Genomic DNA, 23,710 nt, shown 5'->3' on the forward strand with positions numbered 1-23,710 from the left:
TTACAATTAATGCTTGAGTCACCATGAGGCCACTAATGTAGTGATTTATAACCAAGCTAAGTGAGCTTGGATCCTCACAGTCACCTGCCCTCAAGTAGGGCCCTAATCACCAGTCTTGGCTCCCCCAGAACTGCTGTCTGTTAATAACGAGTGACTCACAGGGGACGACAAAAAGGGGCATTCATGATTGCTTGTAAAGAGAGTTTGGTTCTTCGGGGGGGAGCTGGAGGGATTGCAACAGACTTTGATTCACAATTTTTCATTTTGGACACCAGATGGCGGTATTTATAGCCCAATAGAGTTCCACTGTAATAAGAGTAACCTGCTCTGGTTTTGTACTATAGCAGCAATCTTTCAGCTAGTCAATGAAGGTCACATTGGTGGAGAGATCTGCAGACTGACCTGATGTGTGTATGTGTGTGTTGTGGGGGTGAGCACAAGGGATGAATTTGTGGCTGATGGACTTACCTGTCCAAAGCCCAAATGATTATTACATAAGGTGCTCCTCGCCTAAACCAGCTGTTAATTCTCTATTTGTGGCTAATGTTTCCAGTACCTCCCTGGGGCGGAAGGAATCAAACAATTCAATTAGTGAAATCCTTAATCCCTTAGTCCAACAGATATCAATAAAACCTTTATCAAGGTGCCTATTGATTTTGAATCATCGGTCGTTATGACTTGGATGCCCTTACAGAGCATTTTATATCTCATTCATAAAGCATTTCCTTTCTGATGATTAAATCCTTGCTCCAGCTTTGTACCTGGGACAGCATGCCAATGGAATTGTTGTCCCTTTCATTTGTGGACGTTAGCATTGAATGTATTGCTAGATCTCACCATAACTCCTCACTGATGGGAAACGCCAGGTTGACTGCTCACATGACTTGGACCAACATTTAAGATGGTTAGTTTATGGAGAATTAGTGATTTTACTAAGTTGTACAATACTTATGGCATATAGGTTTCAACACAATAAATGTAGTTAATGTTCTTGAAGTCTTCTGCATTTGCAACAGCACAGTAGTGCAGCTAGTCAAGCTGTTGCCTCAGCTTCAACAACTCCAGTTCAGTCCTGACCTGTGGTGCTGCTTATGTGGTGTGTGCACATTCTTCCTGTGACCACGTGGGATTCCCCCTGGTGCTCCAGTTTCCTCCTATTTCCCAAAAGTGTGCAGGTTGCAAGATTAATTGGCCACTGTAAATTATCTCTAGTGTGAAGGTGAGTGGTAGAATCTGGGGGGAGCTGATGTGAATGTAAGGAGAATAATATGGAATTAGTGTAGTATTTGTGCAGATGGGTGTGGGCCGAATGGCCTGTTTCTGTGCTGTATGACTCAGACTCCGAACCTCCCTTTGTGGACCTTGTGCATGAGCAGTGTATAAGACTTAAAGCCTTGTGTGGATTTGACTCTTTTTTTTCCCAAAAAGGAAAAGAGACAAGATTGTATCCTCAGTGATGCCTCTGTCAACTTTAATTCAGACCATGACAAAGAAAAGATCCTGCAAAAAGGGCAATCTCTGTAACTAAGCAAGGCTGTCAGTCTGAAATAGATTTTGGAGATGCACTGAAGCATCTCCAAAATCTATTTCACATAAATATTTGAAACTGGGCAGATGTGTGACCAGTCCTGATTGTAGTTATTTGTGCCATGGATTCATGCCTAACAGCCATTAGCCCTCAGCACAGAATTGTCAAATCTCAGCACCACTTCAAGGTAGAATGTACTTGGGTGGGGGACTTCAGTATAACTGAGAACAGAAAGTTCATTGTACAGTGTGTGATCTTTACAATGAATGGATTTTAAGATCTAACAGAGAAGGCAGAAACCCGGAATCATATTAGAGGTCAGTGGATGTTCAGGTATAGATAAAGAAGAGGGTGAAATGAGAGAAAGAAGGAATTTTTTTTGATGGTTTTCCTTTTTTTTGGTGATTTTTAAACTGGGAAGACTTTGTTCAGTTGCAAACACAGATGGAGTTGGGATGGAGCATGAGTAGGGTGGGTGGAGATGCTTTTGACATTAGTGATGAGGGCAAATTGCTAGATTTGAGATCCAGGCAGAGTAGCTTGAGTCCTCTACCACTGAATGAAAATGAGTATTACAGAAATGGAAAATGTTACTTCAAACTGTTAGGAATCATGAGTAAAAAATGAAAGTTTGTAAGTATTTCACTTAATAACAGAATAATATTTGCTGATGACTTGGATGGCACGTTCTGCAATTTCATTCATTTTCTGAAACATGAGCTCTGACTTTTACATTTTGTGGAATTAGATTTTTTTTAAAGATACAATGCAATGTGTCTGTTTGCCATTGTTGATTAAAGAGCAGAACATTGAATTGGTGTTTATCAGTCCTGATAAATTCCCAGCTACCTGTGCTGACAGTCCATGGGATTGGGAAACGTGAAGTCCAAACATTTCCCTATGGTTAAATAGGCTGTTGACTATCAGGGTTTGCATGAGATGCTCAGCCATGTGGGTGAGAGCATGGAGGGCTGTGGAGAGTTGGGAAGAGTGGGTCATCAGGTATTGGGGGCTCTGATGCATAATAGATTGATTCTGAGCTATATGTAGTTAGCTCTAGTAGATATGAACCATTGCTAGGCAAGTCGTATAAAAGTCCAACATGTTGAATAACCTTAAATTATTTTGCCAGTGACTGATATGAAACTACTGGGATAAACGGCCATCTTTTTAACCTCTTCATAGTAACACCAGGTGAAAGCAATAAGACCTGGGGCCGCAGTTCAATGTTTCAGCGAGAAGAGTGTGATGAAGAAGAGAAAAAGGGGCATAAAAAGAAAGGTCGGACCTGGGGCCCCAGCTCTTTGTACCAGAAGGACCTTGGTGGTGTGGAAGAGAGGTAAGAGAAGAGCCTCCAATTTCTGTTGCTGTTTCACTGTATTGCTGCACTAAACTCTTTTTCAGTGCGTTTTTATAAAGTTCAGGTATTTTCAGATCAAAAATGGTCCAGAGAATACATAATGGATAATTCTGAGAATCTAATGGTACCCTGCGTCCATGGGTCAGAGATGGACCATGTGTCGCTAGGTGAGCACATGCTCTGTCCACTGGCTCTCGCTTGGCTTTCCTCTTTCCATGTGGCCTGGGGTAGGAGAACCCTGAAAGGGTAGGGGGAAGGGTGTGTGGCTGAGCCTGATTTTGGGGAAACTCTCCTTGCTCCCAGAAGTCATGGTGTAATTCAGTGTGTGGCATCTTTGAATACAACTTACTTCAGTTGCATGACACTTGTTGTGGTTTCCACACTGGTCTCCTTTGAGAACCCCTTGACGAAGTTCCACAACCAGGAATCTTTGGGCACTGGCCAACCTTTAGACCAGGTGCCTGCCCAGTTGTGACTAGCATTGAACCTGTCCCCAAGGGGTAAATTCCTGATTTATTTCCATTGGAAATGTATTCCCTATTGATTTGGGATGTCACTATGTGTTTATCATTGAAGATTAAATGTATGTTTCATTCATGATTTACAGGAGTATATAATAATATTATTCTAACCACCACACACCAACAAGGTCAATAACTCCCACTTGGAGGTTCTAGTCAGATAAATCCAGAAGTTTTAGTCTTTGTTCTATGAACTTTTCTAACCCATATTAGAGTTGTCAGAGCTGATAACCAATATAGTTCAATTCTGCCACACATTATTAGTATGTCACTCTCAAGACAGCTTATCTGTGTTTGAGTGTCTTGTTCAAGCTACTGTTTTTTTGTCCTTACTAACCTGCACCATTACTCTTATTTATTTGTGTATCTATACTCCTGGATTCCAATGTTCCTGTCCCTATATTCACTATTCAAACAGAACGTGACCTCTTTATTCTTCCTACAAAATACACCACTTCAAATTCAACCTAAAGTGAATTATTTGCTAATTACAATCGCATTCCTCAAGCTTATCAATGGTTTGTATTCTGTTGCGTGCTTCATGTGTCATATTGCATTGATGGATTGTTCATGCACTTTAGAATAGACTGGGATATCCCTTTAAATCTGCCTCTCATGATGAACACCCATCCTTCTAGAACTGTGCAGCCAGATAGTATTCATGGAACTCTGTCTCTACAGAATATGCCATTGATAATTTCCGAGATTTCTACTGTCTTACATATTTGTTTCAGTCCTGATAAATGTTTGAGGACCTTCAGATTAGCTTTTATTACTGAGATTATTTTTCCTTAGACTTCTAATATAAACACAGCATAACTGATTGCACAGGTTGTCTCTTTGTTGGGCTTTCTTGCAAAAAATAAACTCTCCTCTTTCTCTAACTGCAGGTTTTTGTTCCAGCTGGCATAAACCAAGATGCCCCATTCTAAGTAATACATTTTGTTATAACAAAGTTGAATTGAGTAGAAAACTGAATGAGAATTATAGGTTGAGATTCAGTAATTCTAAGTTGTTTGGGTAAAGTTATTGGAAACTTTTATCATTCCTCATTTTACAAAATAGAGTCGTGTAAAATATAAAAGCTGTTGAAATTCCCATTGCCAATATATAAGAAACATTGTCCACTGAAAGTATATTTGACAAAAAGTCCAAAGACAAATAATGGTTATACCTTTTCACAAGCCACAGAGCTGGCTGTGAGATTTTATCAAGTGACAGGTTCAATGTTACTTGCAATTTTTTTTTGGATGGGTAAGAGGAGAGAGTAAGTGCATTTGACACAGATTATGTTGTTGATTATTCTAATAATGCACATTATAGCTTTTCTTTTTTTCTCAAAGCCTCAATGAATAAACCCAGCCTTCTCATCTTAATGGAAAAGATTTTAAAATCAATTTTCATTTCTTTTCTCTGATCAAACTAAATCGTAAAGAATGCTGTTTTTCTGCCTGAGTGGGCTGAAGTTTTTCAAAGACTTCTTAGTTTGCTTGAAGGTGAAATGTTTTGTTTCTTGGATTCAAAGTAAGAACATGACGGAAATCATATCCATCATTTTTTTTCCAGAGGAAGTTTAATTTTTCTCCCACTGGGAGAGATGAATTAAGATTAGTGGCTGTTCTATGATTTTTCAGAATAATTCATTGGAATCAAAAATTATAGAACTTAGCAATTGACTCTTGCCTCTGAGAACACCATCAGTGAGCACTGACAACATTGAGGGTTTGTCTTGTACTTGATATGAGAGTGCAGAAACCAGCACTGCACTGTTGGAGATGCTATCTATCACTTAGACAAGATGTTAAGCAGACCTTATCTGTTCTTTCGGGTGAATCCTTTGAATTCACCCGAGAGAACTCAATGTTTTGAAGAGCATTGGTGTACTGGTTGATATTAATCCCTCAGTCAACATCACTAAAAAAAAGTTACTTGGTTGATGTAATTTCACTGTTTTTGGAGATTTGCAGTGCACAAGTTGGTTGCCGTGTTTCCTACATGATAGCTGTAATTACACCTGAAAAGTACTTGATTGGCTTTAAAGTGCTTTGGGATATCCAGAGATTGTGAAAAGCCCTACAGAAATTTGCTTTTATAAAAAAAAATGGGTACTGGAACACTGCAAGGAAGGCCAGAGAGTTATTAATTACCATGAATGTTCATCAAAATAGGGAGATTTTACTTTGGAGACTTTATTCCATTCCAAGTTGCTGTTGGAGAGAGCAGATGGCATAAATTGATTTGAAAATAAAAGTGGCATTAACTTTGTTAGGAAATCCCATTCTAATCCTACAAAGCACCCCCACAGAGAGTATATGGAATGGGCACTGGCTCAGCTCAGACTTAATTGCTGCAGGTGTTTTTAATGCCTACTATTCAGAAGTCCGTGAGTCAAAAGCAGTGATGTAAGTTTGAAAATGACTATGTTCAGTAAAATGAAAACTGCCATCTTTCTGGAATTGTGTGTGTGTTGGACGGTGTAGGCTTGTTATATGTGATTGCATGTTTTGCAGAAAACTGGAGATATTATAATCAAGATACTGAAGCATACTTATGAACTTATGTGCAAATTGACATCAGAGTCATGTTTATTATCACTGATATATGTCGTGAAGTTTGTTGTTTTGCGGCAGCAGTACAGTGCAAGACATCAAGACCTAAAAATTACTATAAGTTACAAAAATAAATAAATGGTGCAAAAGAGGAATAATGAGGTAGTTTCAAAGACCGTTCGGAAATCTGATGGAGGACGGTAAGAAGCTGTTCCTGAATCGTTGAGTGTGGGTCTTCACGCTCTTGTACCTCCTCCCCGATGGTTGTAATATGAAGAGGGCATGTCACAGGTAGTCAGGGCCCTTAATGATGGATGCCATCTTCTTGAGGCACCACCTCTTGAAGATGTCCTTGATGGCGGGGAGGGTTGTGCCCATGATGGAGCTGGCCGAGTCTACAACTCTCTACAGCCTCTTTCGATCCTGTGCATTGGAGCCTTCATACCAGGCGGTGATGCAACCAGTCAGAATGCTCTCCACCGTACATCTGTAGAAATTTGCAAGAGCCTTTGGTAACATAACAAATCTCCTCAAACTCCTAATGAAGTAGAGTCACTGGCATACCTTCTTCATGATTGCATCAATATGTTAGGCCCAAGATAGATCCTCCTGAGATGTTGACACCCAGGAACTTGAAGCTACTCAGCCTTTCCACTGCTGACCCCTCAACGAGGACTGGCGTGTGTTCTCCCGACTTTCTCTTTCTGAAGTCCACAGTCAGTTCCTTGGTCTTGCTGACGTTGAGTGCGACGTTGTTGTTGCGACACCACTCAACCAGCCAATCTATCTCACTCCTGTACACCTCCTCTTCGGAATCTGAGATTCTGCCAACAACAGTGGTGTTACCGGTGAATTTATAGATGGTGTATGAGCTGTGCTTAGCCACACGGTTATGAGTGTAGAGGTAGAGACAGTAGAGCAGTGGGCTAAGCACGCATCCTTGAGGTGCGCCTGTGTTGATTGTCAGTGAGGAGGAGACGTTACTACCGATCCACACCGACTGTGATCTCCCGATAAGGAAGTCGAGGATCCAGTTGCAGAGGGAGGTAAGAGGCCCAGGTTTTGAAGCTTGTCGATTAGTACTGAGGGGATGATGGTGTTGAACGCCAAGCTGTAATTGATAAACATTAGCCTAACGTATGTTTTGCTGTTTGTGGATACAGAATAGACTGTAAGCAAGTTGATTAAAAAAAACATTCAAAAATAGAATTGATTCAGTGATTGATCCTAGTCTCTAACTTTAATTAATCCTTCTCCATAAATCTTGCACACGGCTGGAATTTCGTAGTGTTGGAGCTGGTTGTATGTCATTAATTTCATATGTTTAGTATTGTAATGCTGAGTCCCTTTTTTTTCTCCTTGAAATGGATCCTGGGAATCAGGATATCAGGATTTGCATTTATATAGCATGTCCTATGAACTTTGAGGAAGACAAAATGCTTTACAGTTAATGGTGTGGAATTGTTATTGGAAAGTAGAAAATGTGGTAGACAATTTGTGCACTGCATGCTCTCACAAAAATAAGAGCCAGATAATGCCTTTTAATGGCATTAATTGAGGGGTACGTATTGACTCAGATACCAACACTCTTTGTCAGAATGGTGTTGATAGATCTATTGCATCCACCTTGATGTGTAGTTGGGGTCTTTGATAGTGCAGCACTCCCTCAGTACTACACTGGAGAGGCAGCTCAGATCATCGTAGTTGGGTTTCTGGAATGGATATGAACATGCAATATATTGACTTGGGTAAAAAGTTCACCCACTGAGCAACAGGCCATTAATTGCCAAATCCTATAATTTCTAACTCCATCTGAGTATTCCAAACAATCACACAACAGCAGTTGCTTCCCTTAATTGACCAAAGATAGTTTAGGGTTCTGCTTGGGGAAATAGTCTAGAATTCAGAGTGAGTGGGAAGATCCAATAATTGGCAAGCAAGGAAAATGTCATAAAAGTGTTACATTCAAGAAATGGTGTTGAAATGTTTGCCAAGGGATTAACAAAGTTCATGGAGGAAAATTAAACAAATAATTCATGATTTCCATATGGGAGCCTTGTCCAAAGAAGTAATGAGGTTAGATGGAAAGCTATCTGGCCAAGATGATTAGTAATGCCAAGAGACAACTTGAAGTTATTATGAGTAATGCTTTAGAAATTGTTTTATTAAATCATGTGGAGATCTTCTTTGGTCTCATCTGAATTTGGTCTTGTACTTTGAGTAATTTGTTTGTGGAATGATTGCTGCTTTTTTATTTAGAATTTTTGGCAGTCACCTTTGTGTTGATGAGTTTACCCAGCAAGTGTTCACATTTTAGATTGGCAGTAGTGTTAAATCTAAGCAACTGAGAACATAACAAATGAGAGCAGATTACACCTTTTCCATGGCTGATGTGATTTTTTTGTTGTTGTTTTCAACATCACCTTTCTACTTGATCCCCACAACCTATGACATGCCTCTAGTTCAAAATGTTCTCCGTCCCAGCCTCAAATATATTCAATGACTCAGCCTGCACAGCTCTCCTGGGTAGAGAATTCCTAGGTTCACAAATTAAATAATTCCTACTGGATGACACTTATTCTGAATACATATTCCCTCGATCCAGGTTCCTTCATGAGAGGAACATTCTTTCAAAATCTACCCTGTCAAGCCCCCTCAAATTTGCACATTTCTATAAGATCACCTCAACCTGCTCGATCTTTCCTCATGGGACATCTCCTTTAGTCCAGGAATCGGTCCACTGTACCTTCTCCAAACTGCTTCCTGTGCAAGTATATCACTTATTAAATAATGGGTTCCAGCATTTTCTCAATGGCAGACGTTAGATTAACAATTGTTTAGTTTCCTGCTTTCTATTTTCTGCCCTTCCTAGATGAAGGATGATGCATTTGCAGTTTTCTAGTCTGCTGAGACCTTTCCAGAACTTTGGTCATGACCTTCCAAAATTCCCAGTGCATTCACTATAGCACATCAAAGATTAATTTTAACTGGTAAAGGTGGGCAAATGATAGTTTGATGAACAAGTGTAGGACTGTTGAATCTTTGGCTCCTTGTCCTTTTTTGTATCATTTAAGATGCAGAACACACACCTGTCTACTTGGTTGAGAAAAAAGTATAAATATAAATCAGTTTCTGTTTGAAAGTGATTTACATTTAATATGTAGGATGTTTTTAGATAGTGCTGGACACTAGGCAGCTCATTAAAAAGTGAACTGAGTGAATTAATAATAGCAGTGTTTCTCTCTGATAATTTCTATAATGATAACCTGCTGTTAATTGCTATGATGTCCTGGATTTAGTTTGTCTGACCAAGTTCAGAGAATAATAGGATGTAACACATATAGGCTGGGATCCTTGACTCTTTGTTGCTGATCTTGGTTGTACCATGACAAAAATTGTCAATTGGAGCTACAAGAAGAGAGAATTTCAAGGCGGTTTGTTATCAAGCAGCCCTACCTTGTCTAATTGGGTAATATTGATGAACTACTCAACAAGATTAATGTGCGACTTCCAAAAGCTGACTAATTCGGTAAACATGCCAATGAAAGGAGGGCTACCCGCCTCTACAACATGAGGAACTTTATCAAGTGTATTTAAACATGTTCTGCTAATTGTAGATTATGCTGACAATTACTCTGTTCTTTTCCTTTCTTTCCCAAACCAAGCCTTAAGCACGTGGTCAATGGAGGCAAAGAGTGGCCATCCGGTGCTCCCAACCTGGGGAAAAATCATCGGACTGCTGCTATTGTGCCAGGGTTTACCAGCCTCATTGAAATAGGTACGGGCAACGAGCAATGTTTTACATGTACTACAATACTGAACTTTGCTTTTCTTGTTAGGGATATTTACTGTGAGAGATGTTTGAAAGTGAACAATTACCCTCTTCCCATGTTCCTCCCCTTCACTGGAATAGTAGTTTTAAGATTGCCACCAGCCCTTCAATCTCTGACTGCATTGGCCAGTTGTTCACATGTGAGCCCCACCAGTGACTACCACATGAGCAGGGGTATTACATCCGAAGCCTTGACCCCAGAGTGCATGATCAGTGGCGAAAGAGCTGTAGATTTTCAGTGCTTTTGCACAGGGATTTGCGTTAAATAGACCTGATTTTTTATTTATTAATCATGTTCCGATGTGGGATCGCTGGCAAGGTTGGTGTTTATTGTTCATCCCTAAATGCTTTGGTGCTGAGTCATTTGGTAATATTTATGTTCATGGTGCAATTCTTGGTATGCAATTGATCACTCCTTACATTAATGACCTAGAAGAAGAAACAGTGTGCAAGGTTTCCAATTTGGCCAATGATACGAAAATAGATGGAAAGGCATGTTGTGATGAGGATGTTGTGATTCTTCAATGGGATATAGATAGATTGGGTAAGTGGGCTAAAAAGTAGCAAAATGGAGTTTAATGTGAGAAAGTGAGACATCATGCACTTTTTGGTATGAGAAATCAAAAGGCAGATTATTATCTAAACGGAGAGAGACTGTAAGTGAGTGAAGTACAGAGGGATCGAGGTGTTGTGATACATAAATCACAAAAAGCTGGCAGGCAGGTCCAACAAGGAGTTAAGAAGGCAAATGGCATTTTTGACCTTTATTGCAAAGGGGTTGAAGTTTAAAAATAGGGACGTTTTGTTGCAATTGTAGTGAGTTGGTGAGACCTCACTGGAATGCTATGTACAGTTTTGGTTCCCTTACCTTAAAAAAAAATTGTACAGGGTAGATGTTGGGATGTTTCACTAGTGGGAGGGTCTCGAACAAGGGGACATAACTACAAGAGCAGGGACAGGTCATTTAATACAGGAAAGTAGAAATTTCTCCTCATAGAAGATCTCTGAATCTCTGGAATCCTCTGCCCTGGTAGGTGGTGGAAACTGAATCATTAGAAGTATTTAAAGTGAAGGTAGATAAATATTTAACAGAGTGAGGAAAATAAGGTTATTGAGATATGGTACAGAAGAAGAGTTGGTGGGGCAGCTTTGAAGGGCCTGATGACCTACTCCTGCTCCTGTTTTCTTCTGTTCCTGTGCCAAGTTTAGAATATTTAAATCAATATAAATTCATGTGCAGACAGTAAAATAGAGGAGGAAGTGAAACAGAGGTTTAAAGGAGGATACAATTAAGAGAGAGAGCAGAAACACAAAGAAAATATATTATTTTTAAATGTTGAATCATCCAACAATAATTAAAAACTGAAGGAGTGAGACTCCGCATTTGTAACTTTTCAGACTCAGAGAGTTGCTTGGCAAAAATCAAGACTTGCCACCCCATTAATCACAATTGAGAGAACATGCCCTAGTTTCCTCTGGAATGTTTAGTGGTTAAATACCACAATTGTATGAATGTCACCTTTCATAATATGATGCTGATGTAGCAAAACCTGTGGAAGAACAGGGTAACCCATACAACAAATTTCCAATACCTTTTTTTAATTGTGCATTTGCTGATGCTGGAAGTTGTTGTTGGGGTTACTTTCCAATAATGGATGCCTCTTGGCTAACTAACTGAAAATGGAGTCTCTCTTTTAACAGGCTGTTAGTCGGGAAGGGAAAACCTGACCGTTTTTCTGAACCACCTTTTCCTCAATGCATCACCATTGATGTCAACCCAGCCGTATTTACCAGGGATCAAATTGTGATTGACTAACTCAATGTAGACCAGGGTTTGAGTCTAGAACCAGACTAAACTGAGACCAGGCAGGATATTGAGAAGGTTTTTATGTTCTCTTCTGTTTCTTGTGCTCAGTGATGTATGAGCCAAAGCACCACATTCCTGACATAAGACAGATCTTTACAAAGCTCTTTTTGCACTTGTTAGTTTATTATTTCGTTCTGTTATCCACTCACTTTTTTTTAAATGATCGATATTCAACTGTACAAATTATTCCAGCTTATGTGCACTGGCTTTCCTGATGAAACTTGAATATTATGCAGAGTCTGAAGCTGACTATGCATCCTGCATTTACTGCTTACATGCTCTTTTGAAGTCTAAACTCAAATTAATATTGGAGAAGAAAAAAACTTGGCTAAGCAGTTTCTTCCAATTTTGGGACCAACAATGTTTTCTCTTGATTCCACAGCTTCAATAATCTTATTACATTAGCCTGTTACCTTTCTAGATAACTAAAAGCAAAGGACCCATTTCACTACATACTCCTGACTTTTAAACAAATGCCATTTTATTTGAGCACTGTCCCACAGTAAATACTTTATCTTAGTCAATTTTCTATTCATCTTTCCCTTTTCCAAATAAAAAGGTGACCCAATATTGGTGCATCTGTTCTGAATGTAGAGGGCACAGATCAGCATGGGAATTGGTAATTGGTTTATTATTGTCACATGTACCAAGGTGCAGTGAAAACTCTTTTGCATGCCATCCATACAGATCATTTCACCATATCAGTACATCAAGGTAGTACAAGGGAAAAACAATAACAGAATGTTGAATATAGTGTTACAGTTACAGAGAGAGTGCAGTACATGCAGACAATAAGGTGCAAGGCCATGACAAAGAAACTCATCCTAGTTTATATAGGGCAAGAGTCCGTCCATCTTATCGTAGAAGAGGTCCATTCAATAGTCTTATAACAGTGGGATAGAAGCTGTCCTTGAGCCTGGTGGTATGTGCTTTCAGGCTTTTGTATCTTCTGCCTGATAGGAGGGGGGAGAAGATAGAAGGTCCAGGGTGGGAGGGGTCTTTAATTATATTAGCTGTTTTTCCGAGGCAGTGAGAAGTGTGGGCAGAGTCCATGGAGGGGAGGCTGGTTTTCGTGATGTGCTGAGCTGTGTCCACAACTCTTGGCAGTTTCTTGCAGTCTCAGGCATTTGCCATACCAAGCCATGATACATCCAGATAGGATGCTTTCTGTGGTGCATTGATAACATTTGGTAAGGGTCAAAGGGCACATGCCAAATTTCTTCAGCCTCCTGAGAACGTAGAGGTGCTGGTGAGCTTTCTTGGCCATGGCATCTACGTGGTTGGACCAGGACAGGCTATTAGTGATGTTACTCCTAGAACTTTGAAGCTCTCAACCATCTCCACCTCAGCACCATTGATGTAAACAGGAGCGTGTGCACCACCCTGCTTCCTGTCGTCAGTGACCAGCTCTTTTGTTTTGCTGACATTGAGGGAAAGGTTGTTGTCATGACACCATGCCATTAGGCTCTCTTTCTTCCTGTACTTTGACTCATCATTACTTGGGATTCAGCCCACTGTGGTGGTGTCATCTGCAAACTTGTAGATGGAGTTAAAGCAGAATCCGGCCACACAGTTGTGAGTGTAAAGGAGTAAAGTAGGGGGATGTGGATGCAGCCTTTTGGGCACCAGTGTTGAGGATAATTGTACCGGAGGTGTTGCTGCCTATCCTTACTAATTGTGGTCTGTTGGTCAGTAAGTCAAGGATCCAGTTGCAAAGGGAGCCGTCAGTACCAGGTCAAGGAGTTTGAAGATGAGTTTGTTTGGAATTATGGTATTGAAAGCAGAGCTGTAGTAAATAAATAGTAGTGTGACGTAGATGTCTTTGTTATCCAGATGCTCCAAAGATGAGTGTAGGACCAGGGAGATGGCATCCACTGTAGACCTGTTTTGGTGGTAGGTGAATTGCTGTGGGTCAAGGTTGCCTGGGAGGCTGAAGTTGATGTGTGCCATGACCAGTCTGTCTAAAAATCTTCATGATGGTGGATGTCAGAGCCACTGGGAGGTAGTCATTAAGGCGCATTATAAGATAAGATATCTTTATTAGTCACATGTACATCGAAACACAGTGAAATGCATCTTTTGTGTAGAGTGTTCTGGGGGCAGCCCGCAAGTGTCGCCACACTTCCGGCGCCAATGTAGCATGCCCACAACTTCCTAACCCTTACATCTTTGGAATGTGCAAGGAAACCGGAACACCTGGAGGAAACCCACGCAGTGACGGGGAGAACGTACAAACTCCTTACAGACAGCGGCCAGATTTGAACCCGGGTCGCTGGCGCTTTAATAGCTTCACGCTAACCACTAAACTATAATGCCTGCCCTTTACCTGTAGTACCTTATTTTTCTTAGATAGTGGTCTTCTTAAAGTAGGTGGAAACCTCAGATTAAAGTAGGGAGAGGTTAGAAATGTCTGCAAATACCCCCGCCATCTGATCTGCACAGGATCTAAGGACACAGCGTGGACACCATCTGGGCCAGATGCTTTCTGCAGGTTCACTCTCTGGAAGACTGATCTTGTATCTGCAACAGTGACTGTGGGTACAGGGGTGCATTGGAGGCTGTTGGGTAGGTTTCCATTTCCTTTCTGTTCAAAATATACATAGAATGCATTAAGCTCATCGGGTAGGGATGTGCTGTTGTCAGCAATGCTGCCCAACTTCATTTTGTAGCCCAGTATAGCATGTAAGCCCTGCCATGTGATGGCTAGTCTGGGACTTGATCTTGGAGTGGTAGTGTCTGTTGGTATCCCTGATAGCTTTACGGAGGTCGTATCTTGATTTCTTGTGTAGATCAGGGTCACCTGATTTGAACACCACAGGCCTGGACTTCACTAGGGAGTGGATCTCTCGGTTCATCCATGGTTTCTAGCTTTCCTCTTCCATATTGTCCTCTTTGGTACATAGTCCTTAACACACTTGCTGATAAAGTCTGTGATGGTGACATACGCATTTAGATTGGCTGTTGAGTCTTTGAACATGGACCAGTCTACCAACTCAAAGCAGTCGCGTAGAAGCTCATCTATTTCCTCAGACCAGCACTGTACAACTTTCTGTACTGGATCCTCACATTTCAGCTTCTGTTTGTATGCAGGGAGAAGGAGATCAGCCCGGTAGTCTGATTTACCAAAGTGAGGGTAGGGGATGGCTCAGTACACATCTTTTGTTGTGTAGCAATGGTCAAGGGTGTTTGGGCCCCTGGTGGGACAGGAGATGTGCTGGTAGTATTTTGGTAACACACTCTTGAAGTTGGCCTGTTTGAAGTCACCGGCTATGATGAACAGAGCCTCAGGGTATCCTGTTTCAAGGCTGTTGATCGCGGAGTATAATTCATTGAGTACAGCCTTCATGTCGGCTTGGGGATGGGATGAAGTCTGCCATCAGGATAGCTGAAGTGAACTCCCTTGGCAGGTAATTTGGGCAGCATTTAACCATCAGATATTCCAAATCAGGTGAACAGGAACTTGCCAGAACCGTCATGCCCAAGCATCATGAGGAGTTGATTAGTAAGCAGACCCGTCCACCTTTTACTTTGCCTGAGAATACTGCACAGTCCACCTGGTGAATTGAGAAGCCCTCTGGTTGTATAGCACAGTCAGGTGCACATCAGAAACTCCTGGTGAGGCCAGGATGAATCAGCAAGCACATGGGCACCAGAACCCAGTCCAAAAACCAGTCCTTTCTTTAGTTTTGAAACCTCTTCAGAAGATGTAAAAACAAAACAGAGTTGAAAACATTAATAGAAATCATAAAGAGAATGGTATAGTAGATTTTACATCAAAAATACAAAGTTGAGGAGTTTATGTCTCACTTGTACAGAGAAACTATCAGAATTCAACAGTAATACCATTTTCAGTTTTTGCATATCCAGAAAGATATATTGTTTCTGGACAAGATACAGATTTGCCACAATAGTGTAGGGTCAAAATGAGTCAAATTATGTTTAAACTTAATATTTTCTCATGTGTTTGGGCAGTTAAATTGGGTGGGGCTGAATGGTGATCTAATCAAATATTTAAAATGACTTAAGTTATCGCTATGGTGGCTATGGAGAAGCCATTTTCCCTCATGAGGGAATCTTGAGATGTTTAAGGAGAGAATCAGAAGCAATTTTATTTTACCTGGAGGGTATTGGAAATCTGGCATTCTCTCTTCCAAAAGATTGTGGATGATAGTTGGTTTCAAGACTCAGATCTTTCGAATTTGGATGTGTAAGAATATTGCAATTGCAGAAATAGAGTTGAAGCATGGTAAATGGAGCTTAAATCAGCTATGATGTAATTCAGTAACGAAACGTTTCTCAGAATCTGATTGGGCTGTCATGAGAAGCTATGGCATCCTGACATCCCTAAATGGTAACAATGGTACTTTTTATTATAGAAAGGAAAAAAAAAATTGACTGATGGCTACACCTGCATGAAAGATGAGAGAATTTATTATGAAGCCATGCAGATTCATGGATCCTTCTCCTTTTCCTACAGAACATGAAGATGGGAATGCTGTGAAGGATTCTGACCCTAGATTGCAACAGTCTGCTTTTCCTAACCAGTCCTACCTCGCTTTACCTTTCTACTGTAATGATGAAGGTGAGGGTGGTGTTAGTGACAATAATGAGGAACCAACCCCAGTGAACTCTGCCACCAGCACCCCCCAGCACACCCCCACTAACAGCTTCAAACGTAGCTCACAAAGGAAGAAGTGCGACCTGGTCCTCCTGGGTTGTGGTGCTGTCTTGGCAGCAGTGGCCTTGGGATTTGATTTGCTGGAGCTGGGAAAATGCCAGGTTTTACAAGAAGTCGTCGAACCCAAGGAAGAGAAGAAAAAGAAGGAGGGCATTTTTCAGCGCACCAGCCGATTGCGAAGGAGTATCAGCCCTCCTTCTCGGAATATCTTCAAGAACGAAGAATTCGTCATTCCCTCCTTCGATCCATCTTCCTCATTGACGCTGCTCTCATTGTCTTCCATTTCTGAATGCAACTCCACGAGGTCTTTGCTACGTTCAGACAGTGATGAGATGGTGGTGTATGAAATGCCCACAACGCCAAGTTCAATGGACGAGGGCTCCGTCTTTATTACTAATCATCCTTTAGTAGACATAACCATCGAACGCTTCAAACGGGACCCTAAACAATCATTGACCCCAACTCACGTGACAACAAACAGCACCACCACACACCGGGGTCACAGAAGAACTCCTTCTGATGGGGCCATTAAACAGATTCCCCAGACTCTGAACTCCACACCATCCAATGGTACCTCAGGCTCCGTTGCCACAGGTAGGTGCTTATTGTTGTGTTTATGTTAATGTCTTGAAATTAGCAGTAATGAGTGAATTGTGTTCGTGACAGAATTGGATGGCTTACCTAATGTAATTTCCATACCAGCCTTAATTGATACTTCTATTGAATTTCTAATACTACTTTTTCCTAATCTTTTAAGCTGATCCACAGCCATCCTGTCCTTTGTGGTTCCTTGTACCTCCAACCAATCAGTTTTCCCTAATTACCCATGGTTTCCTTCCTTGTGACCTGCCACCCACTCTGTTTCAAAGCAGGGCCAACCCTCAGCAATGAAGGGCAGAGAGTTGATGCCTTTTGAACCCACATCAGTTTCCCAGCGACAAGAAAATTGATCAGTCCAACCACTTGCTCCGCAAAAGCTCCATGACCATGGCATTCCTTCTTGCTGGATGGTTGCATTGCCTTGTGAACTATATACAGTAAAACTCCAATAATCCACTATGCTTGGTACATTGTGTGCCAGACTGGTGGATTTTCTGGACTATTGAATGTTCTTCCCACTAATACTCCAACACAATTTTAATTAGTTTTTTTTAGATATTACACACTATTATAATAAATTCTCCAGTGAACCTGATAAGTTTCAAGGGAGCATGGGAACTGGGAACCCTGGTGAGTCTTGGGGGGAGCACAGGTACCAGGGCCCCAGTGAGTCTCGGAGCATGGGGAATATCATTTGATGAGCCAATGGTATTTCTGAATAGTTGAATAGTGGAGTATTGGAGTTTTACTACAGTGTCTACACAGTCCCAAATACGTGAAGCTTTCAATCCATTTATAAGTTAGTTGTAGGTACTTGGAAACGGTGGCATGAGCAGACCTGTATAATGTTTCAAAACATCACTGTAGAACTTCAAATGGGTTTAAGGGGTGCCATAATAAGTAACCCCTTGTGACCCAGCATACTTATGAATCTTCTGTGTTTGGAAATTTAGTCTGTGAATGTGAAATAGCATTGAGAAAGGTGGCAAATTCGTGATCTCAGCTCTTGGTTCAAAACCCTATTTGTCAAGTGCCTGGTTTATGCTGGACTTTGCATGTCACCTAATTTCTGCCCATGACTTAGGGTATTGGGGTGAATCATGTTGGCTGTGGCTAGGAGCTGCTAGATTTTAGACATCCCCAGACAAGTAGGTCCCTGGATTTATGTGAACCCACCCAAAGTCTGGGATGAGCAGAGTGACAGACCCATTGAGATTCACAATGTGATGTCAACCAGAGCTGCTGTAGGATTGGATTCCCCATTCATTTCAATGGAGATAGTCAACCTGGAATTTAAGAAGAAAATGTTGGGTTTGATTATTTGATTTTTTTTTCCTTATTGTTTTTAATTTTACTTTTGAAGATATGTTTAAATATATAATTATTTGAAGAAACTTTGATGGCTTGTAAATGCTCAGAATATCAGAGGCATTTAAAAACTGTGGCAAAGCCTTGAGCACTTTGACAGGCTACTAAACTCTGCTCTTAGCCTTGCTTCTTGATAAATGCTGTCAGGGTATTCGGGGTCAGGGCCTGAGGCCAGTGGCACGGCAGATAGTGCTGTTGATCCTCAGTTCTAGCAGCCTGGGTTCAACCCTGACCCTCCTCTGCTGCCCGTGTGGTGTTTGCATGTTCTGCTTGTGATAGTTTCCCCCAGTTGCTCCACTTTCCTCTCTCACCTCACAGACATGCAGGTTAGTTTGTTAATTGGTTACTGTAAATTTCCCCTGGTGTAGGCATTTGGTAGGAAAATCAGGGCAGAGTTGATGGGTGTGTGTGAGAGAGTAGACTTCAGAGCAATCAGTAGAGGAATGGAACTCCTGAGGGAACAAACATAGACTCTGTCAGCTGAATAGCTTCTCTGTTGTAAGAAAATATGATATTTTACTCCATGGCACAGTATGGTGTGAATATGTTTTTAGGTGTGTTATGTGCTCATCCAAGAGTGCCTTCTGATCCTTGCATAGCCTTTACCTTCTCCTGACCAGCACCTATGTAAAACAGGGCTAAGTTACAGAGCCAGCAGCCAGAGTACTAGACCGTTGATCCAAAGACACGAATTTGAATCTGACCAGACAGTTGTGGAGTCTTAATCACTTGGATTTAATGAAAATCTGGAATTTAAATTTTAAAAAAAGCTAGTCTCAGTAATGGTGTGTGTGAAACTACCCGATTGTTGTAAAGTCCCACCCGGATCACTAAAGTCCTTCAGGGAAGAAAATGTGCCGTCCTTACCTGGTCTGGCCTGGATGTGGCACCGGACACAGCAGTGTGAATGATACTCAACTGCTTCCTCAGTTTAGGAGCAATCAGGGTTAAGCAATAAATGCCTGCATTGCCAGTGGTGTACACATCCTATGATTGAATATGCGGTCTAGTGGGTGCAGTAGTAGAGCTGATGCCTCGCAGCTCCAGCATTCTGGGTTCAGTCCTGACCCTGGGTGCGGTCTGTGTGGATTTTGCTGTTCTCCCTGTGGGTTTCCTCTGGGTGCCCAGTTTTCTCCCAGATCCCAAACATATGCTAGTTGGCTGTTCAAACTTCCTCTGTGTAGTTGGGTGAGAAGAGAATCAGGGTGGAATTGATGGGCATGTGAGAGAGAATAGATCAGAGAATAGAGAGAATAGGAACACAAGTGGGGGGCAGGGGGAATGGGATTGCTCTGAGAGCTGGAATAGACTCAGTGGGCTGCAGGGCCAACTTCTGTGTCATAAGGAAATACAAAAAAATATGCAGAGAGTCATAAATGTAAATAATGAAATTAAAATTATAATTTGCCAGTTGGAGGCTCATTTCCTCTGATTAATTTTTAAGCCAATGTGCTGTCACTTCATTACTTTTTAGTGTTAAGTCTCTTTTTTTTTCATTAAATCTCCTACTTAAACACAAGGAAGCATGGATCAGGAACTAAAGCATAAAACAATCTTTGTCTTATGAGGACAGGTTGAGCGAGCTAGGGCTTTTTACTTTGGAGCGAAGGAGCATGAGAGGTGACTTGATAGAGGTGTACAAGATGATAAGAGGCATAGATCGAGTGGACAGTCGGAGACTTTTTCCCAGGGTGAAAATGGCTAACATGAGGGGGCATAATTTTAAGGTGATTGGAGGAAGGTATAAGGGGGATGACAGAGGTAAGTTTTTTTTTCACAAAGAGAGTGGTGGGTACATAGAACGCACTGCCGGCAGAGGTTGTGGGTACTGATACATTTGGGAGACTCTTATAAAGTCATATGAATGATAGAAAAATAGGGGGCTATGTGGGAGGGAAGGGTTAGATAGATCTTAGAGCAGAATAAAATGTCGGCACAACATCATGGGCCAAAGGGCTGTACTGTGCTGTAGTGTTCTATGGTAACCCTTTGTAAGCTGCATTAAAGCAACAGAAATACAGGTTCCATTCACTTAGTACTTGTAGCAAAATCCACTTAATGAACTTTTTAATTCTTTAATGTAATTTTTTTAGTGTTGAGTGGCTATTATAATGGGAAGGAGGAAGACCCAAAGCAAATGCTCAGTTGGAAAGATTAACATGACTTTTTCTTTATATAAGGTATAGGTAAAACCCCAAGCCCCAACAGGGATCCAACAGAAGTTCCTCGTCTGCCTGACCCCAACCTGGTCTTTCCTCCCACTCCGAGACGGAGGAGCATGAAGCAAGACTTCACTCTCGAAAGGCCCAAGACGCTGGAATTTGTACCAAGGCCGCGTCCGTCTGCTAACCGCCAACGGTTAGATCCATGGTGGATTGTTTCACCCACTAAAACACACAGCAACTCCCCCATTAATAGCTCAAGTACTGACACGCCATCCAATCTGGACTCTTGCCTCAGCAGCAGTGGAACCGTGGAGGAAAGACCAGGGCTCCCTCTCTTTCTGCCTTACAGGCAAGGGCTTGCTGGCTGTGAGCGGACATTGTTAGACACAGATGTGGAAGGTCAGAGTCAGGATGGAACGCTTCCTCTCTGCAGAGCAGAAATGAACCCACGCAAGATGGCGACCTATGATCAGGAGCACAATTTCTGGTCATAGCAGCATGTATAATTTCACAGGAATCTGTGAAAGGAATTTGCACTGGGAATGCACTTTTACATAAGGACTGGTTTGAACTGAATGCCATTTAATATCGCCCAAGGAACTTGACGAACTTCAAACTTGGAATCAATATCCATAAATTCATTCGCTCAACAAAAAAAAGCTGTTCGATTCTATTCAATGGAGTTCCATTCATCTTGCTCCAAAATCTCGTCTTTTACTGTACGTAATTGAAACCTTTTTATGTATTGCCATTCTTGTTGACTTTGACATTGTTTAGAATCATGTCACAGCAAGTTGAGGCAGAGTTCAAGTTGCATCCATTCGTACAAAAAAAAATTGTCTGTATTCCCCTGTGTTGTAACCTATTTAAACAAGTTTCAAGGTAAGCACGTTGGCAGAGTCGAAAAGCATGACCAATTCAGATTTATGCATATCCCAATAGCCTGAATCCCAGATAAACTTATGCCTGAAGTCCTACAATCTTGGTACCATTTTGTTTTTTTCCCTCTTGAAGAAGGGTGGCAGAAGCAGCAACTTAGGAAAAGGTTGGGGCTGAGAAGGAAGCCGTCAGAGAAATCTATTATTCCACTTGAGACCAATGCTTATTTTTAAAACCCACTTTTCAGTCTAATGAAAGTTGAGAAGCTCAGTGAATGGACACTACTGCTTCTGAGGTGAATGTACAAAGCTTCTTATCACTTTCGTGAGTGTCACAAAGATCCCACTACAGCAGGACAACACCAAATATTTGTATTGTGTGTTTTCTCCATCCTGCTTTCAGTCAGCTTTTCTCAGTCTGTGCTACAGACCATCTCATCTTTCTTGATGGTTTCCCTGTATAAACTGTGGTCGCTTTTCACAAGTTTCTGATGTGGTTATGAGTGGGGAACTTGAATAAACATATCTGCCATTAGATCAAACTTGGGTTGCCTCACCTAAAGTGATTTTGATTTTTTTGTTTTTAACAAAAAATTCTCTTTGAGGACGTCAGCTATTGAGGAAAGCTTCAACACCAATAGCCTGAGAGTTAACAATCATCCTCACAGCTGCTCAGTCAATAATAGTATATTATTGTACTTGCTAAATCTATCAGGATCTAATATTCTGGAGTTCATCTCAAGGCCCTGTATATGTGACTACTAGTATTTAATGCTTTTTATTGGGAGTATATATTGTACCAAGTCTTTGAGAGTCAAAGATTACTGTATTATAATAATGCACAAGGGGAAATTGCAATGGAATGTACCATTATTTCTGAGGGGTGGTGGAATCCCCTTTTGTTGAGCTGGGGTACAGGGTCTGTACAGTATTTGGAAATGGCAGGAGCCTATAAATAAGATGTTTTGTATATGCTGTTTAATTATAAATCAGTGCTACTGACTTGCTTGCAATATTTTTCCAAACAACTGCAGCACAGACTGATGGGACAGGGTTTGCATGCAAAAGGGAGAGCTATATGTTGAATTGTTAATTCAGTTGATGTTTCATTTGATGTGAGCGCTGTAATAACCTGGAACCTCAATTGCTTTTTCTTGCCACCAAGCGAGAAACTGAAGGAGCAGTACCTTGGGTAAAATAGAATGCTGGCAATAACCAGCAGGTTCAAAAGCATCTGTGGAGAGAAACAGTTAATAGTCCAAATCAAACTGCCTGACACCCAGTGGTATGCCTCAGAACTGCAGGCTACCAACTATTGGCACATGTATGACCAAATGCAGACGTCCAAGGTGAGGTGGTAGTCGGATGTTGGGACATCTGACCTCCTGCTCCACCGCTGGATGCACCGTTGACCCTACAATGGAGTGCTGATGACCTTTGGACAGGCATGGGTGCACTTCACATCAGACCCCACAGCTTTACTCCAGGGAGGCCTGGCACACAAACATCGATCCCATTCATTTGAATGTGGTCACTAATGTTATGGAAAAATAGCTTATTTTACTTTAATATTCTTATTTATTCACGCTTAGTGTTCTTAATTTTATTTTAATATTTTAAATGGATTTTTTAAACATTTAAATCTATTTGTATAGCTTTTGATGATAGTCAGCTATTTAGCCGGTAAGCTGTCAAAGGCTATCAGGATGTTCTGGGGATGGGGCTTCCAAGCTTCTACCTTGACAAACACCCATTTGGTGCTGATCATCGGCTTAACCACTGCATTGTACCAAGTAGTGGCCTGAGTCCAGATGATCTGGACTAGCATTTTAGATTAATAACTTTTTATCAATCTCCAGCATACTTCCAGACTTTTCTGTTCTATTTCAGACTTCCAGCATCTGTATTATTTTTCTTGTGGAGCAGCATCTTGCCCCAGCTAAACCAACATTTTACACATGGGTAACCTCCTAAATTGGTGCCCATGGGAGAGCAGGTATGCTGCAGGTCACAGTGAAACTGTGGGGCAGGAGAGCTGCTATCACTTTATAGCCTGTGTTTGTCAAGGGAAAGTCCAGTGATTGTGCAAGGGGTGTACTCTGACAACCCACCAGTGGGCACTTCCCAATACAGGATGAAGCTCTATAATACAGCTCCAGGAAAACATACATCAAATGTTCTACTTGCCATGCATTAAATCTATTAGGCTTGTCAAAGTCGAGTTTATTGTCATATGCACAAGTACATGTATGCACAAGTGCAATGAAAAACCTGCTTGCGGCAGCATCACTGGCACATAGCATCTGATACACAACATTCACAAGAAAAACATAAATTATACAAGAAAACACAATTAGAACAAAA

The 23,710-nt window shown here is 41.3% G+C and overlaps 1 protein-coding gene across 2 annotated transcripts in view; it reads left to right on the forward strand.

Annotated features, from left to right (window-relative positions):
• map3k9 (mitogen-activated protein kinase kinase kinase 9) overlaps positions 1-22,299 on the forward strand; it is a 104,166-nt gene extending 81,867 nt beyond the window's left edge. For both annotated transcript variants that reach the window (XM_052031373.1, XM_052031381.1), the window contains 4 exons: positions 2,714-2,867; positions 9,624-9,736; positions 16,135-16,929; positions 20,484-22,299. In XM_052031373.1, the coding sequence (XP_051887333.1) occupies positions 2,714-2,867; positions 9,624-9,736; positions 16,135-16,929; positions 20,484-20,962 (1,541 nt within the window). In that variant the 3' untranslated portion in view covers positions 20,963-22,299. The remainder of the gene's footprint in view (positions 1-2,713; positions 2,868-9,623; positions 9,737-16,134; positions 16,930-20,483) is intronic.
• Positions 22,300-23,710: the final 1,411 nt, after the last annotated feature.

Source organism: Pristis pectinata, chromosome 1 (genome assembly GCF_009764475.1).
Source record: "Pristis pectinata isolate sPriPec2 chromosome 1, sPriPec2.1.pri, whole genome shotgun sequence".
In the NCBI taxonomy this organism is placed as follows: Eukaryota; Metazoa; Chordata; class Chondrichthyes; order Rhinopristiformes; family Pristidae; genus Pristis; species Pristis pectinata.